We start from the raw sequence: 12,121 nt of genomic DNA, 5'->3' as shown, positions 1-12,121 counted from the left end.
ACTTGAATGGATCATGTTTTTACTTGCCAGTGTTACGATCCGAGCATGACAGGGGGTATAATTTCTGTGTAAACATCTGGTTGATGCCCCTACAGATAAGAAGTGGTTGTGGGGCAGTTACATTGTGGTTCAATTGCATAGTTTTGCTGCCCCTCAACCACAAGTGTAAACGAGTGACAAGAAAAATGAGGTGGTTGAGCTGCAGTTTTATCACCCCCTAACCATCCACCTCTATACTGACATGCAGCTGCTCAGGGTTGTGTACATGCTGTGTCTACATAGCTATGCATCATGGCTTCAGTTCAACAGCATGTCACATTTAACAGGTGCTACCACTGCTGAACACAACTCTTGCAAGCCTATGGGGCCATGCCGCAACTGCCTCACATTTGTGTTAAATGAATGTCATTGCAGTGTAGTAGTCAAAAGCCCCCCTGAAGAGCGATCCAAACATGAGGGCACCACATGTGTGAACTGGCCTTTGGTAGAAAATAAAATCGTGATTTTTACTGAGGACAGATGCTCAGATGGCAGAGCTGGCAATATTCTGAATGCTTGAAACAATTTACATAAGGCAAATGCTGCATAAAAATTAGTTGGATTGCAAAATCATTGCAGTGCAGTTGCACCCTGACCCAGAAACTCCAGGGGCATGCTGTGATCCTGTTATGTTACACAGTTTAGCGCACAGCTCGGATCTTTCTCTTTCTTTGTTATTATTATCACACCAACATGACCTGAATGCCACAGTTCCTTTCTAATCTAGGAGCTTTGTGAGGTTACATCACTGTTCTGTTCTCCTGTGATTATTCTGTATCAGAAAGCATTGTCTATCTACTATGTTTAGCCTTGTGCTTACATCTGATCAAATTTTGTGCTAGACCCCAGGGGCTTTACACTAGTTAGACTAGGTGAAATACAAGAAGTTTCAGGTAATAGAATATGAATTCTGCATGGTGGTTTTTATGTGGTTTATGTAACCTATCCACCACCACACTATTCAATTTCAATGGCTAAATAACAAAAATATTCTCAACAAAGCATTGCCATTAAAATATTATGATTATTGTGCAGGTTTTATATCTACTTAAAGACCCGGCCTAGCCTGACACTCTTTGTTTACAGGTACAAATCTGCATTTTTGTGCTATAAAATTATTTAGAACCCCCAAACATTATATATGTTGTTAGCAGAGGCCCTGGAGAATAAAATGGTGGTCATTGCAATCCTTTGTCACATGGTATTTGCGCCACATTTTTTTAAAAGCCATTTTTTTTTTAAATGCACTTCAATAAATTTTAATGCAAGAGAATACAATATATAACCCATTTTTTTTGATAAAATGTAAAAGATGATATGCCAATTAAATAGATATCTAACATGTCATGATTTAAAATTGTGCATGCCTGTGGAACAGTGCCAAATCTATGCTTTAAAAATGTTTGCAGGTTACCAGCTTAGAGTTACAGAGGAGGTCTAGCGCTAGAATTATTGCGTTCTCTAGAACTTTCAAGGCAATACCTCACATTGTCTGGAGTGAACAAAGTTTACATATGCAGGCGCAACCTGTATATGCTTTTGCCACTGTATGTGAGCATAAGGGGATGAGGGCACTTAACATTTTTTTTTTTTTTTTCTTCAGACTGTCCCTTTAATCTTCTTCTTTTTTTTTTTTTGTGATCATTAAACATCCTTGTGACAACAATAAAGTGTGACAGGTCCATACTTATGGAGAAATCTGGGGTCTATAAGATCTCTCTACCCTTGAAAGCATAAAAAAAAACTTTGATCTGATGCTCCCCCAGCCCCCCCCCTTCCCCATTATGACGTTGCTTTTGGCCTCCTAGATCATGGATGTAACCACAGACAATCTGGTCTCTCTTCACCTCTATGGCCAGCTAACAGATCAGATCCCAGGCTTCCCAGTGAGCCGTGTAAGCCCGAGAAACATTGGCAAGTGGCGGGAGGGAAGGGGGGTGACTCCTTCCATTGCTTCTAAAAGCGATCCAGTGGCTAATTTTTAATACCAGGGTTATGGCTGACAGATGCAGCCATATTCCCAGTAAACCACTTCAAACCCACAACATACATGTATGTTAGTGGGTCTGCAAGTGGATATGGCACCAACAGTTTGTGCAGCGCTTTGCAAAATGAAGGTAGACAGTACAGTTACAATAGAAAGCTAAATATAACCAACATCTGCGCTTAGAAAAACAAACAAACAAATATAGCAGCTGAACACATTACCCTGATACAAGACACCTCATATACAATATTTATTGGGACTGTTCTATTCTGATTCTACCATATGAATATATTATCTATGGACACTTTGTGATTAAGTTTTATAAATTTTCACACAATATCATTACCATGATTAATTACCTTTGATATATTTGAGCGCACTTTATTTGAATATAGTACAGTTACAATACAGTTCAATACAGTACCTGCTTGTTAAAGCTTTTAAACTAAGAGGGAGGGTGAAGTTATACAAAAGGTAACAACTCTGGGGGATAAGTTGAAATAAATAGTTCAGTTCATTAGTTAGAACCAAGATACGTTTTTCTAAAGAGATGGGTTTTCAGGGATTGTCTAAAGGTGGACAGAGTAGGATATAGTCGGACAGATTGGGGTAGGGAGTTCCAGGGAAATGGAGAGGTGATGGGGAAGTCCTTGAGGTGAGCATGGGAGAAGGTGACAAGGGAGCTAGAGAGCTTGAGGTCTTTGAAGGACCAAAAAGAACAGTTTGGTTGGTATTTTGAACAGGATCAATGATGTAGCTGGGCACAGAGTTTTGGATGGGTTTGCAAGTTGTTAGTGTATTGATTTTTTTTTTCTTGCGTGAGGAGAAGCCAATGAAGGGATCAGCAAAGAGGGGTAGCAGACACCGAATGGTTAGAAAAGGTGGATGAGTTTGGCAGAAGCATGGTGGACTGAATGGGGATAGTCTGTCAGCCTTTCTCAACCCTTTCAACGCAGAGGAGAACCCTTGACATAACTTTCCGGTCTCAGGGAACCCCTGCAAAAAACTACTTTACAATTCATGATGCATTAGTGTGATAGTCAGAGATAAGAATGCTCCTTACATTTGTGGTCATTGGGAAGAATTACCCCCTTACAGATTGTTAAAAAGATCAATGGTGTCAGTGGGAACTTACCTGAGAGGCAAAAATTGCTCATTGCGCAAGGAACCCCTGACAACCTCTGGAGGAACCCTAGTTAAGGACCCCTGGTCTATGTAAAGGTAAACTGATGAAGTTGGAGTTGTAGTAGTCGAGAGATAACCAGGAAGTGATTTGTAAGCTTTGTGGTGTTGGTTAGGAAGGGGAGTATTATGGAGATGTTGCAGAGGTTGAGGCAGCAAGATTTAGACAGTGATTGGATGTTAGACCGAAAGGAGAGTTCACAGTCCAGGGTTACAGTGGGGCAAAAAAATATTTAGTCAGCCACCAATTGTGCAAGTTCTCCCACTTAAAAAGATGAGAGAGGCCTGTAATTGGCATCATAGGTAGACCTCAACTATGAGAGACAAAATGTGATTGTCTGGATTTTTTTTCTCATTTTGTCTCTCATAGTTGAGGTCTACCTATGATGCCAATTACAGGCCTCTCTCATCTTTTTAAGTGGGAGAACTTGCACAATTGGTGGCTGACTAAATACTTTTTTGCCCCACTGTATACCTATCTCCCTGGCATGTGGGGGTTGATTGATGGTTGTGCCATCAATTTCAACAGAAAAGTCAGAGTAAGGAGCACATGGGGGAGGAAATATTATGAGCTTGGTTTTAGATAGTTTGAGGAAGTGTTGTGACATCCATATTGATATGTCTGCTAGTAAACTAGTGATGTGTGAGGGGACTGATGAAGTGAACCGAGGTTCAGAAAATATAGGTTCCATTTTCAACAGTTTAAATAACAAAGTCTGCAGAAATCTTTTCAACGGCTTGACACATAAATAGGGATGTTTTGTATTACATATTTAATATCATTAATTCAAATGCAGTAAACAATAAAAGCCAATCAGAGTGAACCTATTACTGATCATTTTACGGTAAATGGAAACATGGCCTTTGCGTAAAGTCAGCCTGCCTTGTACTGCCTTATTAAACAAGTCTGAAAAATATAAGGCACAAACTGATCGAGCAGCGCGGATGTTTCATGTCTCTATAGCGCGCACAGAAATCAACAGAACAAATAAATTCCCCAGCGCAGTAAAAGCTTGTGTATTCTATGCTACTTTGCAGGCTACATCAGCAGTGAATGGGTAAAAAAGCTTTCAGATGCATCTCAGGAGCTTATAAATCAGCTTTGGTTTAAGCTATCCATCTGCTGTCTTGTATTCCTGTCAGCTCTGAACACACCATTTCAATGTATTACGATATATATTATTAAATGCAAATGCAGCTAGATTTATGTTGAAGTGGCACAGTGTCCTTGTAATCTGTATTGTGCATTTAATGGATACAGTTTGATTTACTTTTTCTTTGTCACATTTTACTGTTCAATAAACGTATTACAATAAAAGGTCATAAGGCAGTACTAGAAAAGACAACTCAAAGTTAACTTAGGGCACTTTATTTATAAAATGTTAAGTATTATCGGAACCATGTGAATACCTGTGTGTATGCATAGATCTGAAAGACTACAAGGTGTTTCTTACTGATATGAATGAAGCTTGAAAAATTAAAAGCAGTGGCTGGGAGATAGTTGAATTCTGGACACTCTTTGTGTGATCCATAATTCCTCTAAAAGGCTCTACCTCTTATTATATACAATGTTGCTTTGGAAGAATAAGAGTGAAGCTGGACAGAAAGAATATACAGTAGGTGTTCTCTTACTAAAGGTTAATAAATACCTCCGTTGCACATTACCAAATGCTGCAGTACATTGCACTCTGACTTGGCTCCCTATTTACTAAACTTTGCAATCAGTTGCATCATTTGATGGTTTTTGAAGAAGCAATTTTACTACAGTGTGCTGGGTTATCATGTATTATGCTGTACAGTTAAATGGTAATGGGTTGATTTACAAAAGAAAAATAGTCTGTTCACCATGGTTCATGGAAAACTCACATCCATATTAAACTATATTCACTCAATTTTTTTAAAACACGGTCTCCTTGCTTGGAGTATAATCCCGATCTCAAACTTGACAGATCTCTACTCTCCTTTTAATGCGTAAGATAACCTGTGATATAGACGTACCAGACCAAGTATCCCTACACTCTCCTCCTCACACTACTTCCCTCTCACCTTTTCTTTTCAACTTATTTCCTTCTAGTCCTCTTTTTCCTTATCCTCCCCATCCCTTTTACTGACTCTTAGCTTCACTCGACCTAAACCAGCATATTTCTTCTCTGCTTCCTCATTTCTCATGGTTCCTTCTCCCTCACCACTCCCTCCTCTCCTTACAATACTACTCGGATCATCTCCTCCTTTCACCTTATTTAAAACTGGTGCCATAGGTAGCCTTCTCACAGCAGCTTACCTTTTTTCTGATCTGACACCCTAACCTTTTTCTTCCATGAAAAAAGGGGGGGGAGATAGGCGCATGGAATAAGCAGTCCACATAGTCTCTAGGCTGGATGTGGGATCAGAAGTTGGCGAAGGAATAACCGGCATGAGACACCCGGCGAGCTGTGGTAGAGTGAAGCAAAGACTCTTGAGTGTTTCTCTTCTTAACCTTTTCTTCCATCCCACCACCAGAACCACCTCTCCTGAAACCAGTTACAGCTGCAAACTATTTTTCTCCTGTACGTGGATCATCACCATAATAGACAATACCACCTTCCACTTTCAACAGTTATTTCCAACTGGTGCCATAGGTTGCCTGCTCACTGATTTGACACCCTAACCCTTTCTTTCCACCCACCTCCGGAACTACTTCTGAAACCAGTTACAGTTGCAAACTATATTTCTCCTGTACATGTTCAGTATGTCAATTTATATTAAATATGTCCTTCAATGTAGCACACATGCTCACTTACACTCTGTATAAAGTGCATATTGAGTATATGTTTGTTGTATTTATATTTTTGTGTTACACTTTGTAAGAGAATTTGCCTGAGAGCTTAGTGAATGTGGTGGTGTTCTACTTTACAACAAATACCCATTAACATGCAAGAAAAATGTTTTTTAAAAATGCATGTTTGCACGCACATGACTGGATAATATGGAAGTCGGCAGAGCTTCACCTCATCCAATAAGCCCTGTGAAAATTCAGTTTGCAAAGAAAAAGTTTATTTAGCTTTAGCAAATTCCCCCCCCCCCCTTCCTGATGTCTTAGCTAAGCGGTGTCCATGGTCCTGAAGTGTTCAGCACTGCTCCTACCATTTTTCAGCACACGTGCTATTAATTTTCTTTTTTTCTGCTATTACACTAAAACCAAGCAAACTGCTTCCCCCTCCTCTTCCTAGGAGATACCAGTCTAAAACACCATCTATACAGGTAAACATCTTCATGGCTAAGTAGGTGACAGGATCATTCCCTTGTCATTGACTTTAGCGTTTTTAGTACATGTTACAAACGCAAACTAAATTAGTTTGAAGGGGCAAAAGCTATAATTTCCAGTGTTTTTCTCCATCTTCTCTTCACCAATTTAACCCTTTCTTTAATGGATATTACATCAATAAGGCACAGACAACAGTTTGTTAAATCATCCATTGATTTTTATGTCTTTTGACACCAGTGAGCTCTCAGTGGCAAAGGTCTCAGCTTTGCTGCTGCCATTTGAATTCAAGCTAGAGTATCACAATTTGCATAAAAGCTGAAGAGACTCACTCCTTCTGCCAGAATCTCTAGAATATGTAGATATGTGGAGAATATAATGGTAAAGTGAGACCTCTATAATGTTCATGGCTGGTGTGTGGAGACAGAGACTCTGGTGAGAGAGTCCACATCAGAATTCCTAATATCAAGGGACCCAGGGGTGATTCAGATGAAGACTACCTGGATATGAGCACATATTATTATATTATTATTGTACAGGATTTATATAGCGCCAACAGTTTGTGCACCACTTTACAACATGAAGGCAGATAGTACAGTTACAATACAATTTAATACAGCAGCAATCAGAGGACCCTGCTTGTTAGAGCTTACAATCTAAGAGATTGAATCACATATGAATGTGATACTGCTCAAACTCATCTGAATTTTCTCAATCATGCCGTATAACACACGGTGCTATACAGTGAAAGCAGCTAATGTTGCACCAGCATTGAAAAGATAAAGAATATAATGTATTTTATCCAAACATATCTCAAATAGTTTCTGAATATACTGTAGAGTACTGAAGAATAAAATACACCAGATCTGGTTCTTAACTAACATATCAAATATGAATAGAATGTTTATAAAAACCAAATAAAATTTTGTCTATAATAAAATATTGTTTTAGAGATCAAAGAACACACCACTTCTATCAATAAAATCAATATTTGTATTCCATTACAAAAAAAATCCAGACTAACAAAAGTATTTTTTGGTAAAATTATATGCTTAAGGATATATCTTAATGTATGTTTTTATAGATAGGTCATAATTCCTGTAAATCCAAATTGAAGGTCCTGGGGAAGCACATATGCCAAATGTGTTGACCTCTCTAGATTACTGGAATTGAAGAGTCTTTTGTACTGAAGAAATGATCAATAAAATTGAGTGCTGACCTTAGATTGTGTTTAATGACTGTTGTTAGTCTCGATTTTTTTAATGTAATGGAATAAAAACATTGATTTTATTGATAGAAGTGGTGTGTTCTCTGGTACCAGTAAAGTCCGACATTTATTTTGTTTGATCTTCACATAAAATCTTGATTATCATTTCTAGTTTTGTGTTTCAAAACATTTCAAACAATATACTCTATTTGTTTTTTATTTTATTTTTATTTTTTTTATTGCTAGTGAATGCCACAACTCCACAGACAGAATAAAGGTGAGAGTTTGGGATGAAGATGATGATATAAAGTCCAGAGTCAAGCAACATTTTAAGAAAGAATCAGATGATTTCCTTGGGCAGACAATTGTTGATGTGAGAACCCTCAGCGGTGAAATGGACGTTTGGTACAACTTAGGTAACTCAGCATGTGGAAAAATGTTTTGGCATGGTGTCATATTGGAAACAAGTCTCATGTAGCTTGTAGTATGATACTGAATATTGCAGCTATTTTGACCACCTAAAGACAAGTGGGTGTGGAAACTTTTCTTCAAGATACCCATCATGAAGATAAGTTTCCAGGTCCTGAAGGTTACATTTAACAAGGATTCTGTATGTTGCCTACTAATTCAGGAATATATTCTGGATGCATCATTTGGATGTTAGAGCATGCCTTATATGACCTACAGTATAACATAAAGGTTAGTCCTTCTATTGTGTGCTTTTCCTGCAACCCATAGTTTGAGGATTTCAGCAGCAGAAGCAGTGCTGACAACCTAAAAATCAGTGATCAGGAGTAGGTGTGACTAGGTGCTGATTGACAAGTTACAGGTTTGTAAATCAACAATGATGGTACTGGTAAGACATCTCCTTTTATGTCTTCTTGTCCCACTTTAGTGCAAACAGGCACAAAGGTGACAATACTGTTTTGAATATAGGATCAGTATAGCAGTGTTGTCACCCATTGGCAGGATTAACAAGTATTTGTGAGACTTTGCAGAGTGATTCATAAATTTAGATACACTTACAATTAAGTGTCTCATCCCAATTTTTTTTTCATGCAAGGCCACAGTTCTACTTTAAGAACAGTGCTCCAGGACAGTGCAGTGTAGCAGACCCTTAAGTCTTTAAAAGAAAATTAAGAAAAAAAAGCACCGTAGGGTAGTGGTGGTTTTTTTTTTTTTTTTTTTTGTTTTTTATAACGTACATTGTAGACTGTCAGAACAAAAAATGCAGCTAGACTTGAATTTTGTACATGTAAGCTAGAAAATGCCATCCCTTAAAGATAAAAAAACTCTAATTTAAAAAGAAAATCAATTTAAGTGTGTATTTTTAACACAAAAAAGTCCATTCGATTACTCTTCGCCTCCTCCAAATTCCTTTTTTTGCTGCTGTGACCTGACTTCCTGTTAGAGGATGGCTACGTTCATTCTCCTCGGTCCCCTGGTATCAAGGACCATAGCCACCATCTCTTGATTACTGCCAAGATGGACTATCTACTATGGACTGTAGGATGTGTAGTGTGCATAGAGCAGTGTTCATGACCGCAGCCAATATGCACTCTTCGTTCCAAACAAAGGGAAATGAAGGGGAATGGATTCTATTTGGAGAATAAGGATATGGTTAAAGTTTACTTTTAACTCCTTGATGCCAACGTTACACAAATATGCGGCCTCACAGAACTGGGCTTTTTTCCATGGGGCCGCATATTTGCGTACCTATCTTTGTGCTGGGAGCGAGCCACATGGCGCTCTGATGTAGGGAGTTCATCTCCCGAAACACGTTAGCTTACCTTACTAACGTTCTGTTGTCACTTTGGGCTGTCATTATGGACTCTTCTTGTCTGTTTTTATCCCCCTTTGGTTTGTGAGTATGCATTTATATGCTTTATAATAAATGCTTGGTTTACTGCGTTAATGCACGAAGAGAGTGCTCGCCCTGTTTTGCTTTTGTTCACCAATATCAAGATTTCCCGATCTTTAAGGGCTGCACCTCTATGAATGACAGTTTCAGTTATCTTAGTCTGCATGAAGATTTGAGAGCTGGTTTTGTTTGTTCAATTGAAAGTAGGAGGCTGAATCCTGTTTTTCCAGTTCACAACGGCTTCTTAATGCCACTCAAAATTGTTAAAATAGGGAGCAGATGGAGGTGGCCTGCAGCATTGCAGTGGGGCAAAAACAACATGGCCTGAATGTGGGCGGGGCAGAGCAGCTGTATCCTTGCTGACTCCTCCATGCTGTAGGTTCACAGGGTTCTTGGGCTATGCCAGGCAGTGGGCGGAGTCACTCGCCCTGCACATGGCTTACCTTTCCATGTGTGCGCACACTCACCGATGCCCAGGTCTGGGTGGAGGCCGTGTTCAGGTGAAATCAACCTTAAAGGGACCCCCGACTTAGAGATAAGCTGTGCATGTGTGTAGTAATTAACTGTACAGAGTTCCTCTGTGAAGTGCTGAATCCCATGTCACTACACACCTTACTGTAACTGTTGCACTTAGACAGGACACTGCTGAGCCCTTGCCCACTCCACCTGTCCAGCGTACCTCTGCCACTTCACTCCCAGTGACAGAATGGGGTCCCGTTGAAAGCCTAGTGTGGACCTCATGCGTGCTGTCACTTAACTCCTTGTTCTCTCTCTCGTACCATTTGGCTAGGCTCAGGGTATCCGTAATGTAGGTTTGGTCTCGGTTGCTATGGGAAACCAACCACTGGGGAGGGAGCCAGAACACCGACCTCCACGCTACTAGAGGACACCTCATCTTATTCAGGTACTCCTCCCCTTTTGATACTGAGTTAACCCATATAACAGACTTGCTTCATACCCTGTATGTGCTTTAATTGACCCAAATGTTTGTGATTGGCATTAACCATCATGCACCCCTCTGAGCCACTTCATACCATTCTCAAATAACCGTTAACGAACTTTACTGAAAGTCTTTGGTAGCAGTACAGCTCATGGTATGAAACACCGTAAAAACGTTCCATTCCTAACTAACTATTCTAAGTTGTGGCTGCCCAGGCATACCTTATACAGGGGAGAGTCCATAAAGTGGTGGAAGTTCATAGTGTGGCAGTACTCCAATAAGCTAGTGCCTTCAGGCAAGCTGCAGGTCCCAGCAGTTCCCCTCCAAAGAACTGTGTGTCAGCATCTCTGGCAGTGTGTCCAAGACTACAGAATCCCCTCTGGGAGGATGTGGATTGTAAAGGGTTACATCTTTTGTGAACTTCTTGCTTCTATGCCCATGTGGCTCGGCTCAGAGCAGAGTCCTCCCCTCTTTTTATAACAGCGTAGGGGAGAAGGCAGAGCCCAGAAAGAGTGGGAACTGCAGAGCTAGCATTAACCATTCCCTAACCTGGGCAGACTAGCTAGCTCAGCTAACACAGAACACACATGTAGGCAACCTACAGAATTCAGCAAGCTCTGGTGCTTTGCAACCATCTCCATTCACAACCAATGCACTGTAAACACGTAAACTCCCCTGTGGAGTTTATAGCGTATTTTCACCTTGTACAAAATAAATAAAAATCTCAAGGCATTGAGGAACATCTCCTGATGTGACTTGAATTCTTGTGCAATGTGCCCGAAATGCTCATAGGTGTATTAATGCACATTAATGGCTGCTTTAAAATGCACTTCCTGTGTGAAAGAGCCCTAATAAGAATCCCATAAGATAAATATATATTTAGTTCAACTACCTAATGTAATCCCTATCTGTCACAAAATTTATGGCCACTCAAGAAAAATATAGTTTGCAAGAACTGACAATTTATGAAATAAAAATATGGCTTGGTATAGAAGGGGTGCAGAGTTCCCAATTCTTGAATGATTAATAATATGCTAGACATTTACTCTTTTATAACATTTTGCTGTCTGCAAACGTAGGGAGGCATACATCTGCTCACCTTCACTTTACACTGGTCTTCCAGAAGATTTAGCATTTGGCACATTGAATTAACTTACATTTTTAACAGAGACTCTGCATCATGAAGAAATAGTCTAGCTACCATCCCAGGTAGGGCCATGAAATATTCATTTAATGGAATTAAGTTTGAGAGAGAAAAAAAATATGTAGGTCATGGAAGCAGCAGAAGATACACAGATAAATTATGTAACAGAAGGGTTTGGTAAGGATATGTTTTTGCTGTGCAATTTATCATACTACCTGAGTGAATATGTTGTTTAAAGATATAACATGAGAACACCACTTTGAAAACTGTCATTACTGTCTCACCGCTGTTAAGGATCGCCCCCTCATTAATACATCAGAAGTTCATAAGGAAAACAAGGTAAAAATTAAAACGGTAAAGTGGGTAAAAGTTTAAAGCAGTATTAAACCCAAAAAGCAAACATCTATTATATTGCAGTTTACCAACTCTTAGATGTGGTAGCTGCATTTGTTTGCTTTTATAGGCTTTCTTTCCTTTATTGTCATCTGTTGATCCTGCCAATAGGTCTTTTGATTTTTGA

The 12,121-nt window shown here is 39.5% G+C and overlaps 1 protein-coding gene across 1 annotated transcript in view; it reads left to right on the top strand.

Annotated features, from left to right (window-relative positions):
• Positions 1 to 12,121, top strand: part of LOC149451491 (protein unc-13 homolog C-like) — a gene marked incomplete at its 3' end in the record, with an annotated part of 532,349 nt that overhangs the window by 348,442 nt on the left and 171,786 nt on the right. Inside the window, exon 11 of the mRNA XM_089690607.1 lies at positions 7,903 to 8,072. Coding sequence (XP_089546733.1) covers positions 7,903 to 8,072 — 170 coding nt within the window. The remainder of the gene's footprint in view (positions 1 to 7,902; positions 8,073 to 12,121) is intronic.

Source organism: Staurois parvus, unplaced genomic scaffold (assembly GCF_062004578.1).
Source record: "Staurois parvus isolate SC_StPar_1 unplaced genomic scaffold, SC_StPar_1.0 ptg000536l, whole genome shotgun sequence".
NCBI classification, from domain to species: domain Eukaryota; kingdom Metazoa; phylum Chordata; class Amphibia; order Anura; family Ranidae; genus Staurois; species Staurois parvus.
The sequence above is the reverse complement of the archived record's forward strand: the minus strand, read 5'-3'. Positions and strand labels throughout refer to the sequence as shown.